We start from the raw sequence: 18,813 nt of genomic DNA, 5'->3' as shown, positions 1-18,813 counted from the left end.
CCATCCTGAGTATTTTCTGCTTCAAATAGCTTTTTTTTTTTTACTGTTCCTGATTCTCGACAGTTTGAATAAACAAATACTCAAAAATTCAATTTTGACCTTAATTTTCTTAAAATTTGTCCTGCATTGTCAGAAAAATACCACAAATATTATTTTCATTGGAGGGGCTCTTTAAAATTTAGACTAGATGCTGTGGCCCCTGTGAGGTCCAACATGATCGCCAGTTAAGTTTTTAGCTCTGAACATTATTGTGAGATAATGCATAAATGCGAGATAATGTGTGTTTCGACTGAAACGTTCCATCTCTGTCGAAATATGTCAGGTATGATTTAAATTGCGTGTCTGATAACAAAATAATCACAAAAAGTTATTATTGTAAGATGCTAAAATTAACATGCTGTTATTTTTTTATTGACATGTTTATGAATCTGGCCTTTAACTTTGGTCATTTTTTTTTTTAACTTTTATCTAAAAAATTACCAAAACAAAAAAATTTCTGAAAACAAAAAATATATGTTTAATGTAAGGTTGTAAAAAGGGGGTACCAACTACTTTTCCTGGAAAAATTTCTCACTTTGAATTCGATTTTCTCCCATTTGGTTGAGAAATGTTTGATCCCATTTGCCGCCACAGGATACAAACTGCGTTTTGCTGACTTCGCATGATCCCTCTCGTTTGCAGTGCCTGTGTCCTGCTGGCGGCCTGTGTGCTGTCACGGAGCAGATGAGTAATAAATAAGGCATAAGGTACACAGTGTGCCCAAATGTACCGGTTCATGCGTGTGAAGTTGGGGTTTTCACTCCTACGCTGTAACACACTGCTTTATTGATGATGGTGTTTGCAAAGAGTCCTGAAATCAAGAAATGTAAACTCAATTTAAAAACTGAATGTCAAAACATGCAAATTAAACTTGATTCCATTGGGTTTTTTTTTATCTCACACAAATAAATGATCCTAAACTGATTATTCTTCATAAAATTGGAAAATTCTGTACCTTTTTGTGTCTTTTACTTGCATTTTATTTTTTAAACATGTACTATGATCAATTGACTGTATAAAAGAATTGGACCAGGCGAGTGTGACATCACCCTTAGAAAATGTATTTTTTTCTGACGTCAATTTTTCACCATATGATTGTTGGAGCCAGACGCCGGCACTAAGCAGTGTCAGTCTGAGTCATCGTTTCCATGGCAACTGTGTCCGTTTCCAGTGCTCAAACACCATCAGGTGATGGTTTGTGGCCCATACCAGGATGCTGATGAATTTCCTCTTACCCCACTTCCCATTCTTTCACCTTACTCAGGAATGTTTTGTCAGCATGGAAAGCAAACGATTGGTCAGCAGCCACACATGCAGATGACTCCTCTGGTTGCTATGGATACGGCGTTGGATGAAATCACAGCAGAAGCTACACAAGAAGCGCTAAAAGACTCTTTCCGCGCTGAATGTGGATGATATCGTGTGGCCCAATAAACTATTCTGGGGTTGTTGAAAGGCTTTATTGTAACTTCCACAGAGCTGCATGAACAGTTTTGGTTAAGGAAAGATAATCTGCTTTTATCTTTCTTTGTTATAGCTCAGTGATTTAATGATTATTGATACATAATGAGTAACACATTTTTCAAGTAATCAAACTTTTCATTATTTATCAGAAAAAGAAAAAGAACAATAAAATTTAACCAAAAAAGTCTTAAACAAAGTAATCTCCTACATATACATATAAATATATATATTTTTTATTATGATTTGGGTTCATTCATTTTTTAGTTATTTTAAATGAGCAATATTATTTTTTTTTACCCCAGAAAGTTAAATTTGAGGAACATAAGTAGCGATTCACTATTCTTAACACATTTCTTTGTATGAAATCATTTACAAAATACTATTTTCATTACAAATAACTGATTGATCGTTCTGTATCTGTTTTTCCTGTGATGGTTTGTCAGAAACATAAAATACTTAAAAATTTACTTACCATTTTTAAATCATGTCAAAGCCAAACAACATCTGCACAAAGATGAATCAAAATCTCATGGACACTCACTTAACTGCAGTGTTTCACTAACAACTGTAAAGAAAAGCAAACCTCACAAACTTGAGTTCCTGCGTTCTAGTATGTGAGACCATTTTTATTAAACGGAATATTATTTCATTTAGCAATGAATAAAAATCCTTTAAACTGTTTCTGAACTTGGGTCAATTTATTTGAAACTCTCCTCACGCTTCTCTCCCCCAAATTCAAAATAAAATATTGAAAACTCTTCCAAATTCCTCAAGTTACTCGAAAAACAGGCAGAAATAACTGGATTTATTTCTTAGACTTTCAAAACAGATCAGTCAGACGTGTCTGTGCGGCGATTCAGATCTGGATTCTGTTAAAGGGGTCCTGGTGATTTGTGGCTGTCAGAGAAGATGCTAATCTCTCAAGCCAGGCGGAAAGATGGATGATTGAAGATTGAGTTGTTAAATATATAATCTGGAGGCCACCCAAGATTTTTAAAAATGGATAAAGTTTTTTTTGCAGTGTTTTATTCTAAAATGTTGTCAACTTAGCTTAAAAAACAGGGTTTCTGATTATCCACCCTTAACAAAACTCTCCTTTTGGGACATAATATGTGACATTTCTCGACTATAATGTTAACTCCGCCCAGCCGACCGACACAAACAGCAACACAGCCTTCAAACTCGGAGTCAGTTTAGAATAAATGTCCAAACTGTTCCTAAAGACATTAATAGCTTGAAGTCACACGATGTGATTTAGGTTTTTTTTTCTCCTACTGAGGTTGCGTGACAGAACAGCAGAAGGTTTCATACCCTTTGACTGTCTGAAACCATCAGAGATTTTAAATTGACATTACAGATTGTAATTTCAGATGATTGCATGCTCTGCTCAGTGTTTCTGACATCATTTCACAGAGGGGCTGGTGAGAATGTGAGCTAACCAATACAACATCGAACTAAAAACCTGAGTATGACACACAGAATCATGGGGGATTTGGTTTGTAAGGAATTGGTGAACTTTTGACTTTTTTTGTACAACTTTTTGGAATTGTTTTTTTATTTAAAGAAATACAGAGAAAAATTCAAGAAAAAGTGTGAGCTTGTTTGAAAAAAGATCATCTATGGAGGGAATACGGAGGAAAACTGCAGTCACTGACTCCAAGTAACTTATTTTTTGGAAGTTGGAAGAATTTTTGCGAATTTGAGCAAAGATTTGACCTCCACCACATACAAAAAAAACAAGAAACGATGACATCACGGCGAGTAAAATCGTAAAAGAGAGTGAATGGGCCCAAATAAAACCATCAAGAAGCACAAACAAAACCAAAACACAATTGTCAGTGTTACCCAGAGATGTTTTGATATTTTTATGAGATGGTCACACAACCTAAGGCTTGGCGGCCATTTTGTGGCAAAGTGTGAGATTAGCCAATTTTCACGTTTTCCACAATATGAGAAAACTACACTTTTATTGGTGCGATTTTCATAAAACTTCACAAACCTCAGTCTACAGCCACAGCAGAAATTCCATTGACCTTTGAGCTTGGGAAGAATCCGCCATCTTGAATTTAAAAAAAAAAAAAGAAAAAAACCCCTTTAGGATTAGCTACAATCGAAAACTCGTCCTAAGGTTGTCATGGAACCTTTCGAGCATCATTGTGAACGTTCTGTGCAAAAAATGTTCGAATCAGGAATTGCAAAATGTGAATGGCGAGCATGTGGCGGGTACGGAGCTGTTGCGATCTTAGCCGGCTCACTCATTTTTTTATTAGAATGTCGTAAAAAGGGCATATATGAGTTCTCTGGCTGAGGCTGAAAAAACAGTACAACATGACAGAGTTAAAATAGTGGGCACGGTAAACAGAAAAAAAAACATCGCAAAAAAATCTGCTGATTCAGCTAAAAAATAATGTTGCAATCTACTAATCCACAAAACATACTTAACAGTGTTGGGGATATCCAAAGGAACTTTTTATGTTATTATGGGATGGCCACACGACCTACGGATGGTTGGCCATTTTGTTTCAAAATCTGACATTTGGCAATTTTTACATTCATGAAAATGAACATTTTGTTTGGGCGATTTTCTCAAAATTTCACACACATGCTACCAGCATCGGTCTACAACGACCCCTGAAGTTACATTGACCTTTGACCTTCGGAAGAGGCCACCATCTTGAATTTTCACGAAAAACACTTTCACTACCAGCTACAAACAAAAATAAGTCTCAAGGGTTTTTTTCCGATCATTTTCACACTTCTCAGAAGCAATTTGGGGAAAAAAAATCCTATTAGAAGTTGTAGATTTTGAATGGTGTGGACCTGGCAAGCTCCCAAAAGTGGTGTTCTCCTATTACTCGCACATTTTTCAACAGAATATTGTGAACATTTAATATATTAATGCCAGACTGAAGCTGAAAGAAATTATATAACATAGGATATGAACATATAAGGAATGTGGGCGTGGTTAGCAGATAACCTCTGTTGCTAAGGGAATCCAAAAGTTTACTTTTGCCGATTCTTCTGAAACTCACGTCAATTTGTTCGGTGACCCCAGGCGAAAAAAACTTAAAATGGTTGCTATGGAGATAAAACCAACAGAAAAACTGCCATTTGGGAAAAAAAGTGTTCGTCAATCTGTCACACACAGCTCAGACCAGCCTTACAAAAAGAGAAGCGGGGGCGTCAGGGGTGCATAGCGGGTGCTCAGCAAGTGAAACTTTGGTTACTTTAAATAGCATTTTTGATTTTCAAATTGGAAGGGCAGCATTGTAAAAAAAATCATTAGGATAAAAATGTTAAAAGGTCTTTCAAACAGCTTGATTCAACTTCCAAGAACTCCTGCATGTCAAACATGGAAGAGTTTAGATCCTGAGGATGCGATTGGTCTAGTAGAGGGAGATGTTTGAGGTCGTTGTGCTGGAAAAAGTCTATTCACAGACAGAAAAATAGCCTTCCAGCCATATAAAAACAAAGGTGTCTGACAGTGGATTTATTTGTTTGTCTTTCAGGAGTCAAACTCAGCAGGTCGGGGGGGTGTGTGCTGCTCCGAGCGGGTGAGTTGGGGTGAAAGGGAGTGCTTCAGCCGGACATATTTCATAGATGTTTTGGAAAGCTGTGATGGAAACAGTGGAGGTCAAGCAGCCCCTTTCTTCCTCTTGGATCCTCGTGGTGTCGAAGTCTGTAAAAGTACAAAATGTCTCGGGCCTGCCTTCTATTAGTCTGCATGAAAACAAGCGGAGCTGCTTCTGTGAGCGTGCAGGTTGCCCCGACCACTCTCCCAGGCGCTGCCCCCGAGGGACTCACTAAAAGTCGCTAGCCCACACTTAAGCTAATATTGATGTACTATACTTACGGGAAAAGTAAATGTTGATCATGATGTGGTTCTGGTTTTCCTTTAGGGAAACAAGGCAACAAGGTAAGCATGAGGTGGAAAATGACAGATATTTTTAGTTGATCGGAAAACAAAGAAAAACTGGAAAATATTACAAAAAAAACAAATTTGTTTTTTTTTTATTTCCCTTGCTCACAAAACATCTCTTCCAACACAAGTTAATAGACAAAGGCTGATTTTTTAAAAATCACATTTTTAAATCAAATTCACAGAAACGTATCCTGGAGTGAAAAAGTACTGTTTTACTGTGTGAAATGTTGTTTTTTTTACATTTATTTTTATTTTCCTTGTCAGGATGACAAATGGGACTTCAAGGAATCATTACAGGGATTGTAATGTACAAACAACTTGATCATTTTATCCACATGTGATTAAAAATGTTGTGTTTTCAAACAAAAGATTCCTTTATTTCTTGCAAACCAAACAAGATCGCTTACAATCAATAATTAAAACACACAATTCTCACTTTTAAAGCTGGATTATTTACGTTTTGCACATCTTGTGTCTCCAACAACAATAATGAGATTCCATCATCTGTGATCATATTTTCTTAAATTCCAGACAATTTTCCATGTTTAATCTTAGAATTCTTAGTCATTTATTAGTGTCTACAATCATAAAAAGTCATTTTTTTTAAAACCTTCATTGAACATTTTAAGACTTGCCTCAAAGAGGACCTTTTAACACACTGAAATCCAGTATTTACATTGCTTTTACATGTTTTGCATCATTGATAATAATTAATTGACCAAAGAGAGACAAAATAAAGGAGCAGAGGTCAAGGGTCAGCCCTGGAGTGTTTGTATGTCACTGATATCAACCACTAAACTTAATATTATATAAATGTTTTACTTGAAAAATTAGATTTATGACAAAAAATATTTGACATTTATTTAGATGAAAGGTAATTTTTCAAAATATAACATAAACAAAAATGTTACTTTTTTGACAAAGATTTTGATCAAAAGATCAAATTAAAAGCTTTTTTTTTTTTTTGACTAAACATGTCATTTTTGTTAAAACTGACTATTTTTAAACATGTTAGAATTATATTACAGGTACTGCATGTTAAGTTTGTGTGATTCCTACACTGTAAAAAGTGAAATGTTGGCTCTATTTACACAAACTTTGGAATTTGTTACATTTAAAAATGAAACATTAGATTTTTATGTTGGGTAAACCATCAACTCAAATTCTAATTTGATGAAAGCTAATTATTTTAAATGTAACAAATTAAATTACTTTTCTTAATTGATACAATGCTTCACTTTTTCAGTGAAATCACCTAACTAAAGTTTTTTTATTTGCAAAGTTTTATTTGAAGTATCAAAGTTTCCTTTAAAATTGACATTTGAAGGATAAATATTCAAAAATGTGCCTTGTGCAAAAGAAAACTGATTTTCTTCACAAAATTAATCTGAATCAAAATAATTGACTTTTTTAAAAAAAGAAAGGAAGCTTATCTAAACCATGTAAAGCTTATACATTTTGAAAGTTTGGACAAATTTGACTAAGTTCCAATTTTTAGAGAACATACCTGATTTAAATAAGAAAAAAAGCTTTTTATGCCTGCTTTAGTAAGTTTCCTCTGAGTTTGGCTGTGACTCTGTAATCCCACGGCTTTAGTGTTAAGCCGTAGCTGTAGTTCAGAGAGAAGTCCTGGTCTGGGCATTTCTCAAAGCTGCACTGGTGCAGCAGGATCGCAAAGAACAAAAAGATCTCGACTTTGGCGACCTGATCCCCGATGCACCTCCTCTTCCCCGCTGAGAAGATCAGGACGTTGTTGGTGAGGTCTCTGTCCAGGGAGCCGCTCTCGTCAATGAACCGCGAGGGGTCAAAGACGTGAGGGTCCCTCCAGATCAAAGGGTCGTGGTTGACAGACCACTGGTTGACGAATACCACCGTGTCCTTGGGGATGCTGAGGCCGTTAACAGAGACGTCGGAGGTGGTGGAGTGGGGGATGGTGACGGGGACGAAGCTGATGAAGCGCATGGTCTCGTAGATGAAGGCGTCCAGGTAGGGCATGTGCGGCCTGTCCTCCACGGACGGCAGTCTGTCACGGCCCACCACCCTGTCAATGAGCTCGTGGAGTTTCCGTTGAATGTCTGGATGCTTCGCCAGCAGGAGGACAATCCAGTGCAGCGCGGTGGAGACGGTGTCCATACCTGCACCGATTAAGTCCGTCACCGTCGACTCGGTGTAGTCGTCTGTGAGCTCAACGTCGGCCTCGCTGATCCCGCGGATAACGGCGTCGCTCATGTCTCTGGTGATCTCCGGATCAAACGTCTCTCTGTGTTCGTCCACTTTGCTCTTCACAAACGTAAAAAACTCTTGATTCAGGCGTTTGAAATTCCTGAAGGTCGTCCGGACGGGATTGGGAAAAAACTGGAGCCACGGCATCACGTCGACCAAACTGCCGGCTCCCACAGTTTGTCCGAACTGATCCATCTGGTGAAGCAAGGCTCTGAACTCAACGTCGTCGTGTCCGTAGCGCCTTCCAAAGCACAGAGCACAAATCACATTGGCAGCAGCTACAGTTACTTCATGAGCTGGGTTGAAATACTGTCCCTGAGAGCTGAGTTTAAGGAAAATCTCCACCAGCTCCGTGGCCTCAGCTGTGATCTGCTGCTCGAAAGCTTTTTTGGTCTGGCTGTTTGCAGAGGAGAACGCTCTGATGGTTGTTTGAGCAAGCTTTCTGTGCATCCGCCACCGTTTGCTGTAGTTCATAAAGGTCAAGCTCCTTCCCCCCGAAACAACCTGAAACGACACAAAGTTCGGTCGGCCCGCAAACTCGCTGCTGTGCTGAACCAACGCCTCGCGGATGACCCGGTCTCCGTTCAGGACCACAATGTCCCTGCAGCCCAGTCGGATCTGAAACACGTCTCCGTACTTTTTGGCCAGCTTGCTGAAGGTGATGTGAGGCATCTGGCCCAGCTGTAAAGCGTTGCCCACCACCGGCCAGGCGAAAGGTCCCGGCAGTCTTCTTTTGAGATTCCTGAACCACAGACAGGCTTGCAGACAGGAAAGGAAAACAAGCGAGGCCACCAGAGCAGTATGGAGCTGTCCACTCCACTCCCTGATGCTGCTGCCGCCTCTCACACCAAACTCTGCTTCCATTTGAGCCATTTTCCAGACACTCCGACAACCTTTACCCCAAATTATAGACTTTTATATAAATTTGCTTTTTGTGACAATCTTAAAAATGCTGAAGAAACTCTGCAAGGCCTCAAAAGTCGTATCTCCCTTGACATTGAAAAGCTGTGTGAAGGGGGTTCTCTATTAAGCAGCTCATCTTCGGAAGACCCCTTAAGAGGAATGGTGATTTTAGACTTAACACTTGCTTTATATAGATCTCCGTGGTAGGAGGGACCAATGACTCGGGTTTTAAAGGATCTCTCTCCTCCTATTTTGACCTTTTCCTTCAAACCTAAGTCCTTGTGCCGCTCAGAGCTCTACTCTTTGTTTAGCAGAAAAAGACCAAAAAAGCCTATTTTTTTAATGTGCTTTATATTTAATTTAAAAAACAAAGGGATCACATATCGATAAGGATTTTTTTTTATCGATAAGGAATGTATAAACAAATATATATTGCAAACTTTTTGGAAACAAATAAAACTTTTTTTTCTTTTTCTTTTTTTTTTTACAGAAATTAAGACTTTACGGTGTTTTCCAAGTGTTGCACACTCTTGAATGATGCATGAATTTTTAGAACTTTCGTTAATTTTGTTTTAAAATTACAACCTTGCCTCTTGACTCGTGACTTTCGCCATTACACGTGCTCCTTCAGTCACCCGATCTCTCTGTGCTCCCCCTAGCGGTCACACACCAGAACAGCATCTCATGTCAGGACCCCATAGCTGTCCAAAACCTGCCTGAATATTAATCCCTGCTCTTTGTAACATCACGTGATCGTCTGTGGTCCCCACACAAGACTTAAAAAACATTCTTATCAAAATTTCAGATAATTTCACCACGTTTCGTCTTTTGTAGCAAAACAGTAGATTAATGATTTGGAATATTTCCAAATCTTTATGTTTTTAAAATATTGATTAAAAATGGCAGGATTTTTTTATTAAGATGAATATTTAGCAGAAGGAAGAAAAGAAATCTGTTAACAAGTTTTTAACACCAGAATTTTAGTGGAAAAATCAATATGCACACAATACATCATCAAAAATCACTTTATTTGTTTCAAATACAGCTTATTTTTCCTTCATGTAAAATCTCAGTGAATTTCCAAGTACAACTTTATACTTTTACATTCAGAACAAGCAGAGTTAAATCCTTTCTTCCTTTTGTGCCTCAACAAACAAACAAAAACATGTCTCTTGGGCATTATAACATCAAATCTTGAACACAGAGGCGAGTGTAGTGACATCCATTAAAAAAAAAAAAAAAAAGTTCCTGTAAACAAACATGGTTTTGAGGAGAGCTCACGACTGAGAGGAACTAGCTGCACATGTGCTCTGTTGGACTGCTGAGATGGCATGCATGGGGGTAGCTGCAGTGCTTGTACAGTAAACTCAAAGTTTGAGAGTTCTTGGTCCTCAAAGGAAATCCCTTCATTTTGTTCTCTTTTCGTCATCCTGCTGTTTCATCGGTTCTTATGCTTTAAGTACAGTAGCTGGTGATTGAACTTAAATTACTTTTTACCTGATCTATGACTTCGGCAGCACAGTTAGAATATATTTACACAAGACAAATGAGAACCATCAAGTGACTTTATAACATTCACATGATCTTACATATGTGGTTATAGTAGTTTAAATGCATTTATTGAAGCACACACGCTCAATAGAAGGTTGAAAACAAGTACACACAAAATGTAATCCATTCTGAGATTTCAAACAGACTATACGTTTTAAATATTTCTGTTAAATATGCTTTTTTTACAGTTAAGTGCAGGTATATTGATGCTGTTAAATATTTTATTCAAAGTGTGTCCTAGAGTCACAGTACGGAGGCGTGCTGCTCATTCAGGAGAAGCCTTGACTAGCAACTCTCCCCTAGGCTTGGTGCTAATGCCGTATCTGAGGGGCTTCAGTGCTAGACCGTAGGAGCAGTCGAGGGTGAGGGGCTCTGAGGGGTCACTCTCGAAGCTGCACTGGTGCAGCAGAACTGCTGTGAATAAAAACACCTCCACTTTGGCGATCTGGTCGCCGATGCAGCGCCTTTTACCTGTGGAGAAAATCATCACGCTGTTGGTTCTGTCCTTGTCCAGGCCCCCGTTTTCGTCCAGGAAGCGCGTGGGGTCGAACACGTGCGGCTCCTTCCACTTCAGCGGGTCGTGGTTGACGGAGAACTGGTTGATGAAGACGACGGTGTCCTTGGGGATGTGGAGGCTTCCAATGGTGACGTCGGAGGTGGTGGAGTGGGGGATGGTGACGGGGACGAAGCTGGTGAAGCGCATGGTCTCGTAGATGAAGGCGTCCAGGAGCGCCAGGTTGGGTCTGTCCTCGGTGGAGGGCAACCTGTCCCTGCCCACCACTCTGTCGATCAGCTGCTGCAGCTTGACCTGCACGTCTGGATACTTGACCAGGAGGAGAATAATCCACTGCATGAACGTCGACATGGTGTCTTGACCGGCTCCAATCAGATCTGTGATAGTCGCTTCAACAAAATCCTTGCTCAGCTTGCTGTCCTCTCCGTTCTCGATCACATTGATGATGGCGTCGCTTATGTCTCGGGTCACTTCGGGGTTAAACGACTCTCTGTGCTGCAGCACCTTATCTTTGATGAAGGTGAAAAACTCCTCATTGATGTTTTTGAAGTTTTTGTAGAGACTGCGGACTGGGTTAGGGAAAGACTTCAGCCAGGGCATGACGTCCACCAAACTGCCTGCCCCTACTGTCTCTCCAAACCTGTCCAGCCTCTGCAGAAGGGTTGTGAACTCCAAGTCATTGTGTCCATATCTCATCCCAAAGCAGAGTGCACACATGATGTTAGCAGCAGCCACTTTCAGCTCGTGAGCTGGGTGAAAACACTGTCCGTGTGAGCCCCGCTGCAAAAATACCTGCACCAGCTCTGTGGCCTCATCTATGATGTGCTGCTCAAAGGTCTTTTTGGTCTGGCTGTTTGCAGAGGAAAAGGCTCTGAGGGTTGACTGAGCAAGTTTCCTGTGTGCTTTCCACTGTTGGCCGTAATTAGTGAACGTCAAACTCCTGCCTCCAGAGATCATCTGGAACGACAAAAAGTTTGGTCTGCCTGCAAACTCTATGCTGTGCTGGACGAGAGCCTCGCGGATCGCCTGGTCTCCGTTCAGGACCACCACGTCGCTGCAACCCAGTCTTATCTGGTACACGTTGCCATATTTCTTGGCCAGCTTGCTGAAGGTGATGTGAGGCATCTGGCCCAGCTGCATGGCGTTGCCCACCACCGGCCAGGCGAAAGGTCCCGGGAGTCTTCTCTTGAGCCGGAGGTTCCTGACCCACAGACAGGCTTCCAGGCAGAACAGGAAAACCAAGGAGGCCACCAGAGCCGGATGGACCTGTCCGCTCCACTCCCTGATGATGCTGCTGCCCTTCACACCAAACTCAGAGTCAAGTGCCATAGTGATGGATATTCTGCTGCTCTTTCCCTTCAAAAACAACTAGAAAAAACTATCTAAATATTAATAATTTTAAAATATCTGAAAGAAAAAAGTGAAGCATCAATATCAATAAAGAAATATACTTTTGATATCTAATGGAGTATTGATAAAATCATTGTGATGACGTTTCCTGTCATCAGTTTGTCCCTTCATGAAGATTTAAAGCTTAAGTGCCAGCTTTTGCTCCATTCCAGCGTCTTATATGTTTTGCAGTTAGTGGGCAGGGCTCAGAAGAACTTTCATACTCCTCCCATTGTGGTAGCTGCACTGGAACATCTCTGCGCGCGGGCGGGTGCGCGCTTTCCAGGGGGACACCGGGAGCGAGCAGCGCGTCTGAGCGCCGTTCACACGGAGGAGTGAAAGAGACTCAGCAACTGGTGACCGATGGAGTTGCGTCGAGCTCATTTTTCACTTTTGCGACGATGGCTTTCTTTTTAGCTGAAAAGGACTGATTTGGCGCAGTTTAGGGGGGAAGGAAGCTTTTACGCATCTTTTACGCATCGCTTTTCTCGGGATTTCTTTAACCAAACAATCTGCAAATTTCACTTCAACATTTAATTTATTTTTAACAACAAATAAAAGTGCATGTTTTTGTTTATATACATATTTATATTTTTTATTTGTACTTAAAAAATGCAAATTATTGCTTTAAAACGCACATTTCCGGGATATATTTATTTAAAAAGTACTCTAAATTAGTTTTGTGCTTACTTTATTACATTTTTTCCCCAAATCCTGAAAGTCTACCGTCTGCTGATATTAATTTGTTACCAAAAAGTACTTTTTCATATGAATAAATATTATTTTCTAACAAAATGAATCATTTTTTAATCCTTCAGACATGAACTATTATACTGAAAACTTTCTATATAAATAAATAAATAAGTCTCAAAGAAGTTTTGCCTCCTTTTCTTTGTCCTTCTCTTGTGGCTTTCATTTAAGCTCTTAAATATGTCAAAATTAGGTTTTATGCAACAAATAATTCATAGCAGACAAACAACATAGTTCATTCATTAGTATCGCTGTCGCTAAATCATCATGAAGTTAATTTTATGTGAATTTTGGGATCTCATCATGAAGTATTCCACATAGCAGATGCACTGAGGCTTGCAGCTGTTGCATTGCTGTCAGTCATTGGAGCTTAAATAAAACTGATCCCAACTTAAGTGCCATTTGTTGACTGTATTTGTCTTTCGAGGGTTAAGTATTTTTCATCTCAAGTGGATGACATAATGTTCCTGTTTCTTGTTTTCCCACTTCTATGAAGTTTGTTTTTGCAGAGCTTTAATGACCCTAATTGAAGGCACTGAGACATTTCCGAAGTTGGAGTCAGAGGGGACAGAAACTCAGCAGCCACACAGGCACACTCATCATGATATTATGATAACCAAAGCGGGAGCGGTAGCTGGAATCTGTTTCAAAATCCCCTTCTTGAACATTTATATGGTTTTACAGCACAATAAATGAAGGGACTCCTTTGGTCTGCTGGAGGAGCAAACTAAATAAAAAAACAAAAAAATGGTCACGCTTCAGAGGTTTTGAGACAGATTTGGCAGTCAAATGGAGTATCCTTGGCTTTAATATGTGCTTCAATTTTGTTTCATATTTCCAAATGATATTGTGCAATCATCCATGTCCGGTCGGAGCACATGTGAAAACAGGCATCCGTGTATAAGGAGAATAATGACTCGGGCTGTTTTGTCTCACTCTTTCACAATGATGGCTCTCAGACAGCCCTCTGCACATGTGGAGAACTCTCTGCGCTCTGCCCAAAGCTGTTCGTCTTGAGCAACGCACCAAAGCGCCCTGATTGATTCCTCGGTTAACCATGTGCTCATGTGTCCTCAAGAACGGCACTGGGGACCGCTGTTTCCTCTCTGTTCATGTACAGGGGATACCCCCAACTCCACCAACGCACCACCGCCGTCTCCTTCACATGATTCCACATTACACACATGTGGCTACTCACTTCCCCGTCATGCTAATTGGAGCCAGCTTTGTGGCTGTGGCTGGGGGGTGCACGGCTGGTTGAAGGGATGTTGGAGTTTGCGTGCGTGTGTACAGGTTTGGGAAGGGGCTGGATGGGGGTGTCATGTGTGCATTTTGCGTGTGGCTGCAGTGTTTCCCCCCCGTAACCTGGCCGTGAAAGGTTGGCCCTGACCTTGCATTGACTCTAGCTATACGGGAGGGGAGTCATTCGAGGCGGAGCCAGGGATGGGGCCCGCATGTCATTTGCTGAAGCGGGGGGCATGCTTACTGTGTGGAGACGGGACCAATGGCAGAGCGGCCTGCCCCGTCTCTGGAGCTAATCATTGTTTACTAGTCTCATTTCCACTTTTCAGTGAGCTACTGTCACGCACAGCACCTACAGGGAGGCAGGAAAGGGGAGCTGGGGTTTGAGAAGGTAGCAAAGCGGGGTGGGGAGGGCACCAAAAAAAAAAAAAAAAAGCCTTGAGGTCCAACAGGCAGCTTGGAAACTGTTGGGATGCAGAAGAAAAGAAGCTAAATCTAAACTGAATGAAGCTGTTTCCAAAAAGAACTTAGGGGGCAGCAAAAATATTCTTGGGGTCTGTTCCATTTCGGGTATTTCGGGGGGGTGGTGCTCAAAACCGGACATTGCTTGTTAAAGATGGTCTAAAATGAGAACCATTCTGCTTGCCAGACCACAAAGCTGTCTGACTTTATTGTAATAAGTCTGTAAACAGACACAAAAAAGTCACATTTTGCTTGGAATTTCCTAACAATGGAATCTAAACTGCTAGATTAAGGAAAACTGAAGAAAGTATTAAAAAGACAAAAGAGATTGGAGTGAAAATGTAAATAAAGGTTTTGATCTTCATAAAAACAAAAACGATAGGGGCAATTTAAGAATGTGAAGTCACAAATCCCCAAACTAGAGGTTAAAAACTATACCAGACAATAAATAACTATCAAGTTTTTTGAAGGATTTCACCTTGATAACAGAAAATGACTGATGCAGTCAGAAATCTTTTATTTATACATCTACATATTTTTTACAATGATTAATCCTGGAAGTAGACTCTTTAACCTTTTTACGACCTGACGTCCACATGTACTTTGGGTTACATTCCACAGTAGTTCATTCTGCTAAACTGGGGCTCTGTGACTATGGGCTCGCTCAAATATTAGCTCAAGCCTTAAGATCTTAAATCTCGACCATTTTGACCACTGTATTGATCTTTCAGATTCTTTTAGGACTTTTCTCCCAATTTGATTCCAATTTATGCAAGAAGAATTTGTATAAAAGGTCCATCAAAATGCTTCCTACTTTTTTTTTCATGAATTACTTTATCGATAAATTAAGACTTTGGTTTGCACATGTAACTAATTTATTGATGAGCGTTTGCACCTGATTGCATTTTTAAATCCACTCAGGAAACTATTGATATATTAACCAAATGGTCTCTTAAAAAATGAAATTATTTTACCTAAAAGAAAATTACTTTTTTATTGCTTTCCATTTCCATCTTTTCTAGATTTTTGTCATAAATTGGTTTGTTTTGGACAGTTATCTAGATTAGATAGGAAGATTAGCCAGACGTTACATGTATTATGCTTTTAAGCTGCCGTTTATCAACATGCCTCAAACAGAAACAGGAAAAAACCGTCTGGGATTGAGATTTCACTCATGCATCTGCAGGGACAGGCAGAGCAATTTGGGGGCCCAAGTCCACTAGACCCTCCACATCTGTTGAACAGCATATTTTACGAGTGAAAGTGAAGCTTTTTTTTTCCCAAATGAACATAAAATCATACTTATAGTCTTTCAGTTTTAATAAATATAAAATAAAATTAAAAGGAAATCACTCAAGGATAACTAAAGAAGATTACACATAAGATTGAAGTAATTTTAGGATTCATCCCCTTTTTTATGCTATAATTTTACTTTAATATGTACTTTTATCACCTCAGTTCTTTTTTTTATGTTTTTTTTTACATTTTTATGATAATCCTCTGTTATATTAAAGGTAAAAGAAGCATCACAAAGAAAGAATGTTTAAGGGGGTCGAGGATCCCATATATTAAAAAAAAATCATCAAAATAGGAAAAGTAAGCTCTGAATGACACAGGAAGCTCAATTGGTCTTCCTACTGGCGAGATATTTTCTGCATCCAGATTGTAGTTCTTCCAATTTTTCCTTACAGAGGAAGGGTCCTCCATCAGGAAAACATCAAATCAAATAAAAAAAGAACATTAAAGTTTACTCCACTGAAACCTTCTGAAAGGTGTTAATTTTCACTCCCACAGAACCCCCACATGATGTTATACACCCAGAAGCAGAGCCATGCGTTATAATCCTAATGAGGGATTTTTGTTTATTATATCTTTGACTTTTGTGAGTGCTGGTTGGCAGTAGAGCAGCAATGAACTTTCGTGCCATGCTAGCGCGGCACGCTCCGAGCTCAGTCGCTAAACTTTGTATTCCCTTGGGAGTGGGGGTGGAGGGTCTGTGGGGCTGCACTAAGTGATTAAAATGAGACCAGAGAGAAAGCACAAGTAGAAATAGCTTCCATATGACCCCCAGATTAACAAAATCACACACACAAACATTCACAGAGGAAAACAGTTCGATCCACATTTTGCACCTCCTGCCAGGTAAAGAGAAATGAAATGAGCTTATTTAGAAGCCTAAATTTGACCGCTGCAGTAAGTAGGATGGAATTAGTTGTCATTTAGAGTTGAAATAAAGTTTAAAACTCTTTTGGAGCGTGAAACAACATATTTTACCCTTCCTGTCACTCATAAACTTAAATAAAGCGCACCCAGCATATTTTCTACGTCACAAATACGCTCTTTTTCAAGCAGCGTTTTTTCATCTGCTCCGAACAAAGAAATACTCAGAAATGCAGTTTTGAGTGAAATTTTATTCAGATATGTCCTCCATCCGCAGAAAAAAATGCCACAAGAATATAAAATCACCAAAAAGACCATTTTCATCTTAGTGGGTCTTTAAATAAATCCATAAAAATGGCGCGAAAATGTGGATTTGTGGCAAATCTACATTTTCAAACAGAGGAACACAGTTGGATTGAAAAATAACTAACGTTTTATTGAATAAACTGGAGATAAATAAAACGTCTGCAAAATAAGTTAACAATTTTTTAGACAAAATGGATATAAAAACATATGCAGAAAGATTGCTAAAGTGTTCTGGGATCTGGAAACAGAACCACCAGGGCTGTAAAGTGAAAAAAATAAAATAAAAAACAAGGTAAAGAATTGCCAATGAGGTAGAACAGGGAGCAAAAGTGTGAGAGAAAGCAGAAACATCCAATTCTACAGAATAAAAACAGGAAATGGATCTGACAGAAGTACTTAAATCTGTGGGAAAGTTTACGAAAAACAAAACAGAAAAGGAAAACACGTGAATAAAAAAAAGTTTAGCTGATTTTGCACTTAACTCATATCAAGGTTCCCCCCCAAAAGAACACCATTTCAATGTTTTATTTTATGAAAAATGCATGAACGGATTCCCCTCAGTCTCTGAGAGCCCAGACTGAGATCTCTAAATTTGGGCGCAGGTACCCAGGCACTCTGAGCATGACGTGCAGCCGGAACACCAGCGGCAGGCTCCTCAGCTCAATGTGTAATTGAGCAAATAATGTTTCGTGATTCCCTTCTTGCTTTTTTTGCACCTCCATATGTTCCACTTCAGCAGCTTGGTACATTTGGGCGTCCTGAAAATGAAGCTGGGTCAGGGAGTGGGTTCCCCCACCCGTCAGTTCTGCAGATGAGCTCATGGTGCAGAAATAGTCTGGACTCCTGGTGGGTAAGGTTGATCTATGCTCTTCAGGGGGACTCTAGCTCTAACTGCTGGTGCACTTCATTTAAATCCTTCAATATATATGATTATAGTCAAACTTCACTTGACTTTAGTTAATAACTACTATATTTAATTAATCTTTTGTCTATTTTCTAATCATTGTATTTCATTATTTCTGTAAGGAGTTTGAAAAACTTGTGTGTTTTGTCCTGTATTTCCACAAATATGCTTGAAATAAACCAGATCAATCCATCAAATGTGGTTTTTTTAAATTTAAAGGCAACATTTAGACATATATGATTTGTTGATTTTTGCTCCAGGAGTCAAATAAAGCTCCAATATGGCCAAAAAGAAGAACTTTAGAGATTCACTCCAATGAAAAATCATGTTTTTGGTGTTTTAACCCATTCTTGTGCCATTTTTTTCACAATGGGGAACATATATAAATGAAATTATGCTTAAAATTGCATTTTTTGAGTGCAGCTTTAAGGGGGGCCACAAGCTCCTTTGCTCCACTCCATTCTGATGCATCCACTTGCAGACAAAAAGATTTATTAATATCTTCATTTTCCTCATCCGAGTTGGCATTTTGATCAAAACTGTACGACCAGAGAGCTCCGATATTGCAATTTTGTTGCACCTGTAATGCTAGTTTGGAGCTATAAGCTAGCAGGAAAGCATGTAAACAGATGGATGATGGGAAATGAATTCTGCTCAGAACTCAGAGGCAAATTTTTAACGAACTAATGCTGCTCTGCAGAAACTATGTTCTAGAAAAGCGGCATAATCATAATTTCAAGACCATTGGGAACACTTTTACAGCAGATCAAAAGATGATCAGAGTGGGACTTTCAATAGATTATAGTGTTTGGATGAACATTATCTTGGAGCACAAAAGACTGTCAGTGTGTCTTTTCAAGTTATTATGATGAATATAAAAATGTTCTTGTTTAGTCACAAATGACCAACATTAGGAACTAATGGAGGACTGACCAGTACACCCACAGGGGAGGCTCTTGGGGGCGGGGACTCGGATTTGTCCCT

At 39.5% G+C, this 18,813-nt stretch overlaps 2 protein-coding genes across 2 annotated transcripts; both read right to left on the bottom strand.

Annotated features, from left to right (window-relative positions):
• Positions 1 to 6,713: 6,713 nt before the first annotated feature.
• On the bottom strand, positions 6,714 to 8,722 carry LOC112145996 (cytochrome P450 1B1-like). The gene has a single exon (XM_036209909.1). The coding sequence runs from the start codon at positions 8,519 to 8,521 to the stop codon at positions 6,959 to 6,961; it is 1,563 nt and encodes a 520-aa protein (XP_036065802.1). The 5' UTR covers positions 8,522 to 8,722; the 3' UTR covers positions 6,714 to 6,958.
• Positions 8,723 to 9,529: 807 nt separating this feature from the next.
• On the bottom strand, positions 9,530 to 12,152 carry LOC112150321 (cytochrome P450 1B1-like). The gene has a single exon (XM_036209908.1). The coding sequence runs from the start codon at positions 11,943 to 11,945 to the stop codon at positions 10,368 to 10,370; it is 1,578 nt and encodes a 525-aa protein (XP_036065801.1). The 5' UTR covers positions 11,946 to 12,152; the 3' UTR covers positions 9,530 to 10,367.
• Positions 12,153 to 18,813: the final 6,661 nt, after the last annotated feature.

Source organism: Oryzias melastigma, linkage group LG22 (assembly GCF_002922805.2).
Source record: "Oryzias melastigma strain HK-1 linkage group LG22, ASM292280v2, whole genome shotgun sequence".
NCBI classification, from domain to species: Eukaryota; Metazoa; Chordata; class Actinopteri; order Beloniformes; family Adrianichthyidae; genus Oryzias; species Oryzias melastigma.
Note: the sequence above shows the minus strand (reverse complement) of the source record. Positions and strands in the feature narration are given on the sequence as shown.

What these genes read in the sequence shown, in the direction of transcription:
- LOC112145996 (XM_036209909.1), bottom strand. Translation starts at nt 8,521, where the DNA reads ATGGCTCAAATGGAAGCAGAGTTTGGTGTGAGAGGCGGCAGCAGCATC.
- LOC112150321 (XM_036209908.1), bottom strand. Translation starts at nt 11,945, where the DNA reads ATGGCACTTGACTCTGAGTTTGGTGTGAAGGGCAGCAGCATCATCAGG.